Source organism: Giraffa tippelskirchi, chromosome 6 (genome assembly GCF_054371585.1).
Source record: "Giraffa tippelskirchi isolate mGirTip1 chromosome 6, T2T-mGirTip1v1.2.pri, whole genome shotgun sequence".
NCBI classification, from domain to species: Eukaryota; Metazoa; Chordata; class Mammalia; order Artiodactyla; family Giraffidae; genus Giraffa; species Giraffa tippelskirchi.
In genome coordinates, this window is record NC_137280.1 from 18,209,985 (window position 1) to 18,227,228 (window position 17,244).

The 17,244-nt window shown below is 37.5% G+C and overlaps 1 protein-coding gene across 17 annotated transcripts in view; it reads right to left on the minus strand.

Moving 5' to 3' along the window:
• UBR5 (ubiquitin protein ligase E3 component n-recognin 5) overlaps positions 1-17,244 on the minus strand; it is a 151,456-nt gene that overhangs the window by 66,735 nt on the left and 67,477 nt on the right. For all 17 annotated transcript variants that reach the window (XM_081503495.1, XM_081503496.1, XM_081503488.1 and 14 more), the window contains exons 10-15: positions 11,109-11,225; positions 10,915-11,025; positions 10,173-10,327; positions 7,711-7,828; positions 3,442-3,626; positions 843-952 (exon numbers count right to left, since the gene is read on the minus strand). In XM_081503495.1, the coding sequence (XP_081359621.1) occupies positions 843-952; positions 3,442-3,626; positions 7,711-7,828; positions 10,173-10,327; positions 10,915-11,025; positions 11,109-11,225 (796 nt within the window). The remainder of the gene's footprint in view (positions 1-842; positions 953-3,441; positions 3,627-7,710; positions 7,829-10,172; positions 10,328-10,914; positions 11,026-11,108; positions 11,226-17,244) is intronic.

The window sequence follows — 17,244 nt, forward strand, 5'->3', positions numbered from 1 at the left end:
TTCACTTAGATGAACTCATGGTAAAAAAAAAAAAAAAAAAAAAATTCATGAATGTTTAACAATATTAACACATAGTAAACAACTGCAAAAAACTTAAAAACTTAAAACTTGTTTTGGACCCTCAAAATTAGGGCTATGGGACCAAGGTTTAAAAAAGGAAGATATGTTGGGCTGGCCTTAAAATTAACACAAGACTATTAAAATGACTATTAACTTTCAATTTCAAGTACGAAGCAACCACAACTAAAAAATATCTTTATTTTGGAAAGCTTTAAAAAAAAACAAAAAAAAAAAACTTCTTTATATCCAAGGTGCAGTAGCAAACCTCAGTTTACAAATTCTACAAATTCTGAGCAAAAGTTGTGACCAGGCCATAACCAATTTATAATAACAGACTCAACAAAGATAGGCAGATATTCTAGAGAGTAACCGTTATTTCCTTCTATTACTGCAGTGCATTTTATATACTGTGAAAAATTATAGCTCTCAAAAACAAGAATAGTCAACACTATAACTATGGTTTTTACATTTAAATAAGACCACTAGGCTTCCCTAGTGGTCCAGTGGTTAGGACTCTGCGCTTCCTCTGCAGAGGGCACAGGTTTGATTCCTGGTCAGTGAACTAAGATACTGCAAGCCCCAAAAGCCTTGTAGTTCAGTAAATAAACAAATAAATATGCATATTTTAAAAAATCAAACTAGTAGGAGCACAATTTAAACTAAAAGATTTATACTAAAAATAGTCTGAGCTGTCTCCAATCAGAAACACAAACTGAACGCAGCCACACAGCTGTGTGCCTGACACCCTATTTTGACCAATGTGTACTACACATAAAACTTACTATATGGCATTGATGCACTGCTGGCAATGGATGATGCATCACTGCATGTAGAGGCTGGAGATGGTGGGGGACCCATTTCTGTTTTCACTGGTTCCTGCTTACTTTCAGGCCTGCAGTTAGAAACAACATTCTCTTTATAATTAGGAAAATAAAATATTAGGAACTTATCAAATGGCTTATATAATAAGACTCAAGTTTATTCTCAAAAGGGAACGAAATAGTAAAAACTTGTACAAACTGTATTATTCTTTAGAATGCAAGGTACTAAAAAAGATACACAGTACACACCTCAAATTTTAAATAATGTTTTAAAGCAGGAAAGAAATATACTATGTGAAGCTATCAGCAACTTGGAACAATGATTCAGATAAGACTTATCTAGAAATAACAACAGAAGCTACACTCAATTTGTCTACACAGCTTTATCATAAGCCTCTTGAGCAAACAAGTTTCACACTTTACTGAACCCTGACTTGCATACAGCAGTTTAACTGAAAAGATGATGAAGGCAAATAAATCAAAAGTCATCCAGATCATTAATTTCCTAGAGTTCAAAAGAAAAACTCTACTTGCAATGGTTTATAAAAGTTTGTTAAACACCAGATAGTTCAAGAATAACCGCCTGCTGTAACTGAAATGGAAAGCTATAGTATTAATAAACTATCCCTCTTCCTTCAGCTATTTCATTAATGCTATACTTGAGAAGATAACTACAGCAACTACAGATGATAAAAAATAAAACTTTTATTCATTAAATGGCAGAAGTCAATTTTTACAAAGAAAGGTAATCTATTACTCAGAAATGTGTCATATACAGATCATTCTGGTATATATTATAATCAGGACCATCATCTTAATCCTCTCATCTGCTATTATTCCTGTTAGGAGTTTCACCTGAGTTTAGAAAATAGTCCATAGAAAAGCAGCATTATGTTCACAAGCATCTTAGCAATGTGCTCCATACAAGCATACATGAATACTCATGGCTGCTCTGCAAATCTTATGATGGTGGAAGCCAGCCAGTACTGAGACTCATCACTAGCACGCTTCAAGTCAACACATTTCCATGACTAGAAGAGTTTATTGATTGACATGAAAATGATTATCGTCTTAACATTTAATTTCACTTTAGCTCTTTTACTAAGTATATTAATATAGATGGCAAATTTCAAGGAAGATTTTGAAAATCTTAATAAATCACAAAATATAAATACAACAACCTATTTTAATCTCATTTTATGCATATCAAAAAGATTCCAAATACCCTTTACAAAGTTTCATAAATGCTACTTTTAAGATTAAAAAAAATCAATATAAGCAGAGGGAAAGTCTATAAATCTATTTTTTAAAAAAAGACAAGAGTCTAAAGCACAAAACAAAGCAAACAATCTTAATTAGGCATGAATTACAAAAGAATATTTTTAAACTTAGCAGTAATCTTTGTACAACCATTATATTCATCGGAACTAAAAAGTTACAGAAATGTAAAAACCTATATGTATAGTATAGTCCCAATCATTTCAATTGCTTGTATACATTTAGAAAAAGAGTACATCAAAATATTTAAAATGTTATTTCTGCAATGTGATATTACTTTTCTGTATTTCTATAATGTTCATGTATTTTTATAAAATTAGAAAAAAGCTATTTTGAAACTTTATTAAAGCTCAAGTAACAAACAGCCAAATTATAATACACAGTACTTTTAAAGATGAGTAGATGCTTCTAAAAGTACACGTGTTATCTGTACATGGCTCCCAAATAGTAATCTAGCTCCAGAATGTAGGTTTTATATAATTCAGTGCTATTTCTGTTCACATTATCCCCCACCCCAAATTTCACAAAAATCCTTTATAGAATTTCCCTCCCCAGTACATTAACCTATAAAAATAAAACCCTTCCAGTGATCAAGATGCAGGCAAGATGTTAGGCAGAAATTAAAATGATTACACATGGAGAGAGTAGGAAAAAGTCTGCCTAAGACAGTAAGGCTGAACACATTGTCACTGCTATAATACCACCTTCAACGGATACACTCTAATGATCAAACAAAGACATCAAGAGACAACTCTACATTGGCCCTTCTGGCCACTAAACATTAAGAATAACTGTAATATACAAATATTAACAAAACTGCAAATAGTAAATTTTACCAGTTCCTGTCAAAACTCATGGGGATCTTAACAACACTCCCACATTAACACTTTTCTAAGTCACCATGCTGCTGCTACTGCTGCTAAGTCGCTTCAGTCGTGTCCGACTCTGTGCGACCCCATGGACGGCAGCTCACCAGGCTCTGCCATCCCTAGGATTCTCCAGGCAAGAGTACTGGAGTGGACTGCCATTTCCTTCTCCAGTGCGTGAAAGGGAAAAGTGAGAAAGTGAAGTTGCTTAGTCGTGTCCGACTCTTAGCGACCCCATGGACTACAGCCCACCAGGCTCCTCCGTCCATGGGATTTTCAGGCAAGAGTACTGGAGTGCGGTGCCATTGCCTTCTCCGCTAAGTCACCATACACCTCTCTTAAGTCTCCCTTGATTATCCTCCTTCATATACAGAACAAACTAGAAAAATCAAGATTAGTTAAGACATAGTACTTACTTAGCTTCAGTAGTTTTGTTAGCTTTGTCCATGCTTTTCAAGCTCTCAGGAGATCTAAGTTGAAATCTACAGCTATCATTCATATTCCAAACCGACTCCATTAAGACACCAACTTTAGGAATCCCAGCACTAATTGAAAATGCAACTGCTCCAGCATGATAGAGAGGATTATTTCTTAAGCATACCTAGCAAACAAAAGAAAAATCACCATCAGAATGACATAATTTTTAAACAAACTAGAAGAGTTATGTGTTCCCAAAATCAAAGAGCAGGAATAATTTTAGCACACTTGCTAAAAACAAACTAAAATACCCTGATACTGAGAAAGAGTGAAGGGAGGAGAAGAGGATGAAATGGCTGGATGGCATCACCAACTTGATGGACATGAGTTTGAGCAAGCTCCGGGAGTGGTCATGGACAGGGAAGCCTGGCATGCTACAGTCCATGGGGTCACACAGAGTCAGACACGACTGAGTGACTGAACCGAACTGGTATTTCATGCAGCAAATACCCTGACCATTCTGCTACAAGGACATAGAAGAGAAACAGCACAGAAGAAACTACAAAGGTTATTAAAAGTAAAATGTAAACATAACTATTATTTTTTTTGTTTCTTATAATTTGAAATTATTTTCTCCTTTAATTCATGATACTATATATAGGCTCCATAACTTCATCTCTACAGATATTTGTTTCCTTCAGAAGACTGTTTTCTATAAGCTAGAATTTTAACTAGATAATGTAAGTTTTCTCTTACATTAAAAAAACAGAATATGTAGACATTAGTGTTAGAAGTTAACTAAGTTCAAGAATGAAAAACCTATAAATTCTTATTGCCAGGGAGCACCCCCAGGTCATACTCTAAAACCAGTAACTTGTAAGGTGGCCCTGCCAAATGCACCAACAAAAGCTGCTATTGCAATATGAACATTATTTCTGGAAATCTCTTTTGACTGCTAAAGTAGCCCAAATCTTACTGACATTCTGTTCAATCATTCAGTAACTAATGATTACCTTATACTTGACAGTGGCATATATAAAGATTTGGGGGGGGTTATAATTAAATATAAATCATACAGAAGAAGGGAGCACACAAGAGTATAGGAACTGGAAATACTGACAAAGAGTAAAAGTTTTATCGTTAAATACAGTTCTGTGGCATAGAATGAATAGTTAAGAGACAACTTCTTGAAAGGGTATGCTTAGTTAGCTTGACTTAAAAGAGAGGTTTCATCCATAAATTTTCAAAAGATGCTGGTGAAAGCTTAAATCCTAAAAGAGGATCAATAAGAAGGCTATAACTATAAAAGAAATATGGCAAACTATATTAGAGAATAAGTTATTAATATCTTAGAATAAAAATAAATGCACCTTAAAGACAAGGAGGTATATATCCAGTACACAACAGACATGCAAGGAATATTTGCTAAATATACTACTCTCAACAGTTATGATCTGTGGATGCAGGTGCTGCTGCAAACTCTTAGAAGTGAACCCGCTCAGTCGTGTCTGACTCTTTGTGACCCTTTGCACAGTAGCCTATCAGGCTCCTCCGCCCATGGGATTTTCCAGGCAAGAGTACTGGAGTGGGTTGCCATTTCCTTCTCCAGGGGATCTTCCCAACCCAGGGACCGAACCCAGGTCTCCCGCATTGCAGGCAGATGCTTTACCGTCTGAGCCACCAGGAAAGCCGATCAACATGATGCTAACATATGAATGCTTTCCCCATTCCGTGGCCATGGCTGCCTTAATCCTCCTACTTCCTACACTTTAAAACAGAACCTTAGTTCTGCACTAAAGTATTGGAATATGCTGCTCTTTTCCAGCAATTTAGTGCCAAGCTATTTTGCTTAAAGCTTTCCTTCAGTGAACGTTTAAAGGATTTTTTCTTTCCTCCCTGTCTACAGGAATATCATCCCTACATGCTAATAAGGCATCTGCTAGGATATCCGGCTAATACATGAGTTGAATAAATAAGGAATTTTGGAAACATAAGAGATCAGTATGTGAAATGAATAAGTAAAGGGTAGCTACTAGAAGTGAGAGATCTGTCTGAAGCAACTGATATAAATAATTAAGACTAAACGATAAATATCCAAAATAATGGGTCATCACTAAAAATTTCCTAGCTAGAAGGTTACAAAGGAGCCAGAACAAGACAACCACAAATAGGACAAAAAAAGAAAATGAAGCCCCAAACAAAAATAACAAATACATTATTAAACTGAGTTTTAGACAAAACTAACAGCTAAACTAGTAATTACTTTGTAAGAAACAGGTAATATAAATGATACCATCTTATAGTGAAAAAGCTGAATTGAACAAAAATGTTAGATGAGGGAATTAGTGCCATATCATGCAACACAACAAATTTAAAGTCCTTAAACACTCATTGCAGCACTTGCTATCATAATATAAACATCAACTTTTATCCTGAACATAAATTCCTATAAGAATCTAAAGAATCAGAAGTATAACAGTAGTTCTTAAACTTTTTCAGTCTCAAGACTATCCTACCCCATTAAATATTACCAAGGACCCCAAAATGTTTTTGTTTATATGGGTTATAGTTGGTATTTAACATGCTAGTAATTAAAACTGATAACTTTAAGTATTTACTTAAAATTAATAAACCCCATGTTAACATGCATAATTTATAAAAAGAGAAACATTTTTAAAAAAATCAGCCAAGAAAAGTAGCATTGTTTACATTTTTGTAGATCTCAATGTCTAATTTAGTGTAAGTAAGTTGGAGTCCCAGGTATGCTTTTTGCATTCAATTTGCCATGATATGTTACTTTAGCTAAAGTATATAAAGACAACTCAGCCTTAACAAAGATAGGTAACTGGATAAAGGACTCTACAGACCCCTGAAAGGGCTGAGAAGGCAGCAGGAATCCTTGGATCACACTTTGAGAACCACAGGGATACTAGAAAATCACCTTTCATCAGATATATAAAACTGAGCCTAAAACTGAGGTAGAAATTGTTGGGCAGTGTAGGACTCTGAGACCTCATTTTCAATAAACATCTCCCTCCATTAGCTTAAAGCTATACCCTTTGTCCCCAATTCTTGGAATGTATCCTTGGTCTGGGTTCCCAGGTAGTGTTAGCCATAAAGAACCTGTCTGCAATGCAAGAGACATAACAGAGGTGCAATCGATCCCTGGGTCAGGAAGATCTCCTGGAAGAGGGAATGGCAACCCACTCCAGTATTCTTGCCTGGAGAATCCCATGTACAGAGGAGTCTGGCGGGCTACCATAGGGTCACAAAGAGTCAGACACAACTGAAGAGATTTAGCAATTAGCACTATGTCCTTGGACTGATAAATTATCAGCACTCAGATCCAGGGAACAGCAGTAATTAACTTCTGTTTCATATGCTGAGGGAAAAACAACTGGTGATCATTAATTTTAAACCCATACATTTGGTCCATTATAAAATGGTCAGCGGGCATGAAGAAGGATGGTGACTTAATCCGAGGATCAAGAGAAGCCATAAAGATGTTAAGTTAAGCATCTGGACCTTTAAATTGATTGGTTAAAAATAACAGATTTTAAGGACAGGAACCAACCAAAAATGTACAGATTAATACTGGTAAAGATATAAAACTGCTGTAATCCCCGAATTTTGGGGGGGACTCTCTACCCCCTCCCTCCCTCTCGGTGTCTATGCTGAGAGCTCTGTACTTTCCTCCTCTCTAATAAATCCTATTCACTTGCTACCATGAGCATTTGTGTGTTCATGGATTTCATTCTTTGGCTCTGTGAACAAGAACTCTGATTCATGCTTCAAAACCATCTCAGAATCAAAACACAGAAACTAGTAGAAGCACAGGGATTTGACGAAGCCTCCTGTCTCAGGCTGACAGTATGACCAGAGAGCAATATCTTTCAAACTGCTTGGTCGTTAAGAATCATCTGGTATGTTTGTTAAACACAATGAAGCCTGGGTCCTACCACCAACCAAATGAAGGAATGTTTCAGGTAAGTGGTTCCTGGCTATACAGTTAAGTACAGGACGATTCCTAAAACCAGGCAAATCTAGGATCCCTGTGCCACAAGAAAACCAACTGACAGCAAGGCAGAATCTATACATGACTCAGTTATTGAACAAAAAGTGATGTGGCACATACATACTACTGGGACTTGGTCCTTCAAATGACATTGATTTATAAAACTGTCTATGGGGGAATTAACTACAGGGGAACAAATTGATTTTGAAGAGCAACAATGTCCCTTAAGACAGAGTTAATTCTAATCACTTACCTGGGTACCAACAGTGATGTTCGGCATTGAAGAAATACCAGCACTAGATTTGGGCTTTTTGTTTTTTGCTCTAGCTTTCTCTAACATTTTTTTCCTTTGACTAAAAGGCACTACACCCCTGAAAGTGAAAAGCAAAAATTGGACAAATAAGCAGCAAAGAAACCATTAAACAAATTTAAAATTTCAGACATTGTATTTAACTATTACTGGTATATTCCTTCTCTAATATTTTTGCCTCAGTATAATATTAACATGTACAACTTATTAATAATAACTTGATCACACGTCTGACAATATATAATTGGATCAATTTTTATTATTAACCCTCATTTAATCATTAAAGATTAAAATTTACAGGAAATTCATTTGACGTTTTCTTCTGTTTAATTAAATTTAACTAATCTAATTCATTTAATTAGTAGATCTCCCTATGTTATTCCCACCAATGCAAAGTTGCTGATTTCTTAAAAGTCCCTTTTGAAAATTAAAGGAATAAAGTGAGGCACAGAATATTCAGGCAATGAAATACTTTAACAACTTAAATTTCTATTTTATGTTACTGTTAAATGAAAAAAGTATGAAAAATACTGTTTCTAATTAAGCAAAAGCAAAATACACATTTATACATATGAAAAAAAGATTAATAAGACATCCCCAAAATGTTAACAGTAGCTATATTCAGGTTGTAGGATTATAAGTGATTTTTATTTCTACTTATACTTTTTAAAAATTTCATAATTATAGTCACTAAGTATATACTATTTTTGTAACCTTTTTTAATCTTAAGGTTTATTTTCAATGTTACTTTGCTCCAAGGTGAAAATTTCCCTCTGTATAAGCATCTTTTTTTTAATTGAAGTATAGTTGATTTACAAGGTTGCATCAGTTTCTGGTGCACAGCAAAGTGATTCAGCTATACATATACATAGAATATGAAAAAGAGTATATGTATAAAGTACACAATATGTATATATTCTTTTCATATTCTATTTTTCTTTACCATTATGGTTTATTATAGGATACTGAATACAGTTCCCTGTGCTCTTTAGTAAGAGCTTGTTTACCTATTTTATTTATGGTAGTTTGTATCTCCTAATCCCAGACTCCTAATTTATCTCTTCCCTGCCCGCTTACCCCTTTGATAACCACAAGTTTGTTTTCTATGTCTGTGAGTCTAAAGCATTATCTTTCAACTGACCTTCTCTATTGCTTTGACTACTAAAAGCACCTATCTATGTACATAAACATCACCAACTCAGGACTCAATCAAAAAATGGGCCAAAGAACTAAACAGACATTGCTCCAAAGAAGACATACAGATGGCTAACAAACACATGAGAAGATGCTCAACCTCACTCAATATTAGAGAAATGCAAATTGAAACCACAATGAGGTACCATTTCATGCCCATCAGAATGGCTGCTATCCAAAGTCTACAAGCAATAAATGCTGGAGAGGGTGTGGAGAAAAGGGAACCCTCTTACACTGTTGGTGGGAATGCAAACTAGTACAGCCACTATGGAGAACAGTGTGGAGATTCCTTACAAACCTGGGAATAGAACTGCCATATGACCCAGCAATCCCACTGCTGGGCATACACACCGAGGAAACCAGAATTGAAAGAGACACGTGTACCCCAATGTTCATCACAGCACTGTTTATAATAACCAGGACATGGAAGCAACCTAGATGTCCATCAGCAGACGAATGGATAAGGAAGCTGTGGTACATATACACAATGGAATATTACTCAGCCATTAAAAAAGAATACATTTGAATCGGTTCTACTGAGATGGATGAAACTGGAGCCCATTATACAGAGTGAAGTAAGCCAGAAAGAAAAACACCAATACAGTATACTAATGCATATATATGGAGTTTGAAAGATGGTAACGATAACCCTATATGCAAGACAGAAAAAGAGACACAGATGCATAGAACAGTCTTATGGACTCTGTGGGAGAACGTGAGGGTGGGACGATCTGAGAGAATAGCATTGAAACATGTATATTATCATATGTGAAACAGAACGCCAGACCAGGTTTGATGCATGAGACAAGTGCTCAGGGCTGGTGCAATGGGATGACCCAGAGGGATGGGATGGGATGGGGAGGGAGGAGGGAAGGGGTTCAGGATGGGGAACACATGTTCCCCATCATGTCAATGTCAATGTATGGCAAAAACCAATACCATATTGTAAAGTAAAAATAAATAAATTAATAAATAAATAAAAGTCAACCTGTGTTTCAAAAAATTAAATAAATAAATAAAATTTTTAAAAAAAGACATCAGCAACTCAATGGACATGAGTTTGAACAAATTCTGGGAGATAATGAAGGACAGGGAAGCCTGGGGCACTTCAGTCCATAGGGTTGCAAAGAGTCAGACATGACTGAACAACAACAACAATAATGTACATAAAAGCCTCCACTGGTAAGAAATACCCCCTCTGTGATACTCACCACCAGTATAAATTGTTCTCCAGTTGTGCGCAGGTGTAAAGGGCACAGCAATGTAAAGAAACAATCCGTTCACCCTGAAGTTCTGAGTAAGTCTGGGCAGTGTGCTCTAATTTAGAAGCCACGGAACTTAAAGTTTCATCCACCCAGGTAGCAACCTGAAGAATAAAACATCATAAGCTTAAGTAAAAACAGGTAATCTTTTCAAAGGGGCTATGGTCAAAACTAGGGCAAAGAATATCCACACTGTGGACCAGAATTCTAAAGGATAGAAAAACAAGTAATTAGGAAAAGGTTCTTAATAAGACTAGAAATTAAAATACTTCTCTCACACAAATCAATCGAAACAGTAGATACTGAAATAGATGGTTCTAAGGCATTACTTGAAAATAAACATCTGCTCCAACAATTTTTAAAAGAATTTAGTGACTCTAAAGTCAAACTGATAATCTGAGGATAGTATAATAGCTATACTTCCTCTATTATAGCCTTCAGTATCTCCTCTTTTGTCAGCACTTAGCTTGAATATTTTTTCTTCCCTTAAAGTAGAAAGGTATCTCTGAAACTGAATTATAAAATAGAAATAAAACAAAAAATTATACATTGGATTACAGTACTAAGGCCTAAGACACTTGGTATTTGTAGGTTTAAGTTAGATGGAAAGATAGAAATGAAAAGATGGAAAAGGGGCAGGGAGAGGAACAAAATCAAGAATTTAAGAAATGCTTATCACAGGATGTCATACCTTGTTATTTTCTGTAGCTACAGTTGCTCTTATGCTATTTGCAGACAGGAGAACTATCTTTTCATTGGTTAGCCCCAAAAACGTTGCTCGTGGGTGATGTAAGGAAGGATTCTTTGAAAGCATAAGAAAAGTGATTACCATTTTGTATATTGATTTGGAGAGCTACTTAATGCAAATTTAATATAATGAAATACCTGTGCATTTCTGTAAGGCTCAGATTCACTCCACTTCCACTGATAAAGTTCTCCTTTACTGCTGACAGCCAAAAGCTCAGAATATAGAGCCCCAATACAGATGAATTTTGTTCCATCCTATAGTGAAAATAATACAGTAGTATAAATATAACAACTGCCAAACCTGATGATTTGGATACATCACATTAATTACTACATCTAATCTGAATTAATTATGTGAACACATAAACCACTTTAGCAAGGTCCCCTCCCTGAACTCACCCTTTTCCAGTCACACTGGCCTTCCTGCTCTTGCCAGGATCCCACCTTATTGGTCCTTATTGGTCTCTTGCCCTGTTTTTCAGGTGACTTGCTCTCTTTCTCCTCAATCAAGTTTGCTCAAGTGAGATCTTCCCTGACCACACTATCTCCAAAATCAGCACTCTAATATTCCATCTCCTTACTCTGCTTTCCTTTTAGTTCACAGCATTTCACAACTTGATAAATTATATTTACTCATTTATAGTCTATTTCAGGCTTCCCTGGTGGCTCAGTGGTAAAGAATCCACCTGGAATGCAGGAGACGTGGGTTTGATCCCTGGGTCAGAAAGGTCCTCTGGAGAAGGAAATAGCAACCCATCCCAGTATTCTCGCCTGGAAAATCCCATGGACAGAGGAGCCTGGCAGGTTACAATCCATGGGGTCACAAAGGGTCGGACACGACTGAGCATGCATGCATAGTCTATTTCACTCAGATATAAGCTCTGTCTTGTTCACCACTGTATCCCCCATTCTTAGAACAGTGAACATAGTGAAAGTGAAGTCGCTCAGTCGTGTCTGACTCTTTGCAACCCCATGAACTGTAGTCTACCAGGCTCCTCCGTCCAGTGAACATAGTAGACGCTTGATAAATGTGTTGAATAAATGAAGAAAAAACAGACTAAGGAGTTGAAGCTAGGCAAGTCGAGTATCAAAACAGAAGACTCCCTCCCTGGAGGACATTCCAAGCTGTTGAAACAAGTGGCTACGGTGCTTTTAAAGGTAAAAGCTCACTTAATGCACAAGTAATAAGTTGGAATGCAATTAAATTTTCAAAAGCTTAAACAATAAGCATAAACAAACATCAACGATAAAGTGATAAATTTTTTAACATTAAGGCCAGAGAGATCAGTCATAAAACTACCCTGAAATCTCACAGCAAAACTTGCCAATAACAGATTTTACGTTGTATTTTTGCTACTGCAAAATTTCTCTGTTCAATTTGAAATTCTGGCTCAGGAGTACATGGAACTAATAGTGTCTTTAAAGTTTCTATCAAATTCCAATCTCAGATGGGTTATGGGACTCAGTAACAGCCTGCCTGCCAAGACTAATGACAACAACAGTTACACTTCAGAGCCATACAGAAAGAACACTAATTTTAATCTTTTATTTTGCCAGTGCCAGTCAGCTCTACTTTCAAGTTGCATCTGTTACACCTATGGAGGGATGCAGAAGAGACCAAATTTGAAATTTTCCAACTTAGCAATTATACTCTTTCCTTCACCATGGGTATCTGAAAACCATTGTCTACTTTCTCCAGGATGACTGCATCAAATTTGAACACTTCTAACCTCATAATTCCTTTTCAACCCCTTGGTTAAAAAGATGATGGAATTGGACCAACTGACTCCCTATCTCCCAATATACTTAATGAAAAAACACCATTCTCCCCTCCCTACAATCTCAGAGAAAGAAGTGTCCCTCTCCACTGCTTTAAGGATAACTCACAGACACAAGTGGATGCAACTCACTCTTATCACCCCAACAACCATCCAAACTAGTCTTCCCCTCAGTCTTACAGTAAAGTGAACTATTACTTGGCATACGTTTCACCTTACTGGCGTTCACTAACAGTGACACTTGGTCTTGCAACAGCCACATACATCAATGCTCCATGTGTCAGGTAGTTAGAATAGGAAAAAGGATTCCAAAATGGCAATAGCTAAAAGACAGACAAAGAAAGGGAAGAGCCTGAGAAAAAGGAACAAAGGAAAAATCTGCAGACCTGAGTGAGAACCTCAGGTGAAACAAACACGCCCCTTCCTGGCTAGCCCTAATTTGCACAGGGCAGGCGAGGGTGGGGTGGGGGGAGTGAGGAAGGAGACAAAACTCTTAAAAAGAGGAAGCCAAGAAGAGCTGACTCATTAGAAAAGACCCTGATTCTGGTCTGGGAAAGACTGAAGGCAAGAGGAGAAGGGGACTACAGGGGATGAGCTGGTTGGATGGCATCACTGACTCAATGGATATGAGTTTGAGCAAGTTCTGGGAGCTGGTGATGTACAGCCTGGCGTCCTCCAGTCCATGGGGTAGTTAAGAGTTGGACATGACTGAATGACTGAACTAAACTGAACTGAAGATGGGTTGAGGCTTCTCCTTTGGGGTTGCCCACCATCACACCTCGAGGGTGTACTATCCTTTGTTTACCAAATAAAATGCTGAGCTGCAACACTGGTCTGCCATTTCAAATCTTTGTTGCAGTGAGACAGAATCGAGAAAATCACACTCTCCCAACAAATGCATTTAATCAATCAATCCATCTTCTCCTTAAACTCTCTGAACCATGTGACCCTGTGCATCACAAGTTCTAGAACCTCTCCTCTCTCTTGTTCACAGGTCACTACGGTCACTACTCTCTTCTGGTCTTCCTTTTATCTTCATGATTGCTTTCTCCATTTCCTTTGTACCACCTTGTACTCCCTGGCCCAGATTCTGTCCTTGTCCCTTTATTCAAATTATGCTCCACCCTCAGGTTTATATGTAACTGGACACCATGCTGTTCAATGTGTCATTGTCCTATCTCCAGACTAACCTGCAGACTAAAGTACCTAGGTGTTGTAAAAGCAACATAACATCTCCAAAATGAATTCATCACCTCCTCCAAAGCTGCATGCCCCTTGCAGTCCCTATCACCATGAAGGACATCCACCCACCCACCCTGTAATAGGAAAGCCACAAAGGAACCTGAGCCTTCTCTTCAACTTCTCTCTTCTCAACCATATGGTGATTAGCAAACCAATGCTATCCTTGTCTCAACTTCCCCTCAGATTCTTCCCTTCCTCTGTCCTCACTGTTACTGCTTTGGTTGTTCAGTTCAGTCGCTCAGTTGTGTCCAACTCTTTGTGACCCCATTGACTGCAGCATGCCAGGACTCCCTGTCCATCAGCAACTCCCAGAGTTTACTCAAACTCATGTCCACTGAGTCAGTGATGCCATCCAACCATCTCATCCTCTGCTTTGGTTGAGATCCTTGCAATTCCTCTCTATAAGCAATTCTACCAGTCTCTTAACTGTTAAGAATAGGCATAGAATTGTTCCTATTCCTATCTTTCTCCTATGCCAATAGTGCATGTCTCCTTAAAAACACACAAAACAAAACCCCACCAATCTCATCATGTCATTTCTCTAAGAACTTTGTTGGCAGAACAACATCCTAACTCTTCATCTAGGGACCTCTGGCCTTGCTCCATCTTGCTCTTCTCCTATTCCCACCGCACAGCAGTAATTCCACATTTCTCATTGTTCCACAAACACACCCTGTCCTTTCATGACTCTAGGCCCATACTGATATGCTTGGAATGCTTTTGCATCGTGGTTAATGCTCACTTAACCTTAAAAATGCTGCTTAAAAGTCATCTCCTCTGTGAAGATTTTGCCAAATCTCTCAAATCTAAATCTAATACCGGGTGGTATTAGTCATTCCCCACTCAAAACCCCTAGATACCAGATTCCCAGCTTCAACCTAGGGCTGGTGGTACTGTGAACACACTGCATTGTATGTCAATGTTTGTGTTCCATACTGAGTTCCCTACAGGCTGGTCCGTAACAAATCTACCTCTATGTTCCCACAGGCTAGCTTGCACCTGGCACATAGTAGGAGCACACTGATAACTGAACAAACAAACGCATCTCAACTCCAAATTTCTGAGTAAAAGCCCTGCCAGAGCAGTACAACCCTGAACAAGTCATGGTATAGCAAGACTACGGTGTGTGAGGCTCTCTCAGAACTGACTGGCCTACACCCCTCAATGATGGGCCAGGGCTCCCTAGCTCATGAGTCCTGAGGTAAGTGAACCCCAAAGACCCTGAACATCCATTATGGACAAATGTGGATGGACAGCACAAAACACCAACCAAAGGAAGATGGAAAAATCACCTATTGTTTCTAGTCTGATTGAGATGAGTTTGTAGAGAAATACAAAGCAATCAAATACACACAGTGGCACAGTATTTTAGCTCATACACTTCAGAATGTCATAGGAAACAATGCTTTTATTGTTTTAACGAAATACTAATGGCTGCTGTTGTGCAAGCTGGGGCCTGTTTCAACCTGGAAAAGGTGGATATGCATATTTCCTTAAAGATCAGTAGTTTCTAGCTTTTTTATTTTTAAATAAAATCGAATCATTTAGAAGCTGAATCTAATCAACAAATTTGCAATTCTCTAAACAATAAACAAGTCATCACCCAAATGAGCAATCTCTCCCCAAAGGGAAATGAAAAATGCTAAAAATATAATAAAAATTACCTAGTGGCCAAAGTTTAAGTCATTAAGCATAGCAACATGAACTCCTACTAATTTCACCAATACATAGTGACTTCTGTTTTTTAAAAATTGGTCTTATTACTCCTAATTTTCTCCCCACAAAACCTGTTGTTGTTGTTTTTTTTCAACTTTCCTATAATCAACAAACACTAGTTTTCCGACTTAAGTACCAGCGCTAACAGCAGACTGTACTGTGTATTTAATGGCTGAAATGGACATTACACAACTACAGGCTACATGGCTCAATTTGATGAACTGTCCTTAGTCACACTTCATTTTTCTTCACCTATCTATGCTTCCATTTTCTCCTTATGCCTGGTTTCTTTTCTGTTTTATGATCACTTCTCCCTTTGCTCTTACTTCATTATTAAATTACATTTGTGATACACTTACCTAACTTTTAACAAACATTTCCTGGTAGCTTCTACATGACAATTTAAATCTCCCACCCAGCTTTCACTTTTAGAACCTTGAAAGCAAAGCAGCATGACCAACAAGTTTGATCAACTGGTCCCAACAGTGAAGCTGCTCCAAATAACTTAAGAAGCCAAATATCATGGGACTGTTTCCTCTCAATACCATTCAAAGAAAATTGAGAATAGTGTACAACTCTACAATTCAAAAGGCTGGTGGGAAATAAACTTATTTCTCCTAGACTCTATGAAAACAGACCCAGAACAGTAAGGGATATGACTGTAAATTAACAATACTGACTGCCTAAATCAGTTGTTTCCTCATCACCCATCATACAACCTTCATCAAGTTCTTCTCTGGGAAAGAAGAAAGAAAGTGAAGTCGCTCAGTCGTATAAGACTCTTTGCGACCCCATGGACTGTAGCCTACGAGGCTCCTCCATCCATGGAATTTTCTAGGCAAGAGTACTGGAGTGGGCTGCATTTCCTTCTCCAGGGGAGCTTCCCAACCCAGGGATCGAACCCAGGTCTCCCGCATTGCGGGCAGACGCTTTACCGTCTGAGCTACCAAGGAAGCACTTTTTCTCTGGGAGCTTACTTAAAATAAAAGATGTGTGCATCTCTTAAATTGAAGGTTTGTTTTGTTATAGAGCACAATGTGGAAGTTCTTATGTTCAACTTCAGCAGACTGACTCAGCGTGAATTACCCTGCAATTTTTCTCCACCCTTTCACCTTCAGCATTTTATCACTTAGCTCTTATCTTTGCAGTCTTATTTCTAACAGTCTTTGTTACTATTGGAGATGCATTTTTTTATTCCCTTATAAGTCCCTTTAAGATTCTTATTGTAAGTAGGTTGGTGTGTGTGTATGTACGTATACACACACATACATGTATATGTATGTATAACTATTTTTTATTCCCTTATAAGTCCCTTTAAGATTCTTATTGTAAGTAGGTTGGTGTGTGTGTGTATACACATACATACATACATATGAATGTACAACTACATACAGATATATATAGTTACAACTTAAATGTAGGCATTCAGCAACACAGAACTAAATTTCTAATCAGAGAAAAGTAAATTTCAAAAATGACCAAGACATGAAAATGGAGCCATGTTAGATAACTGGCTAACTGAAAGATGGCACTGCTTC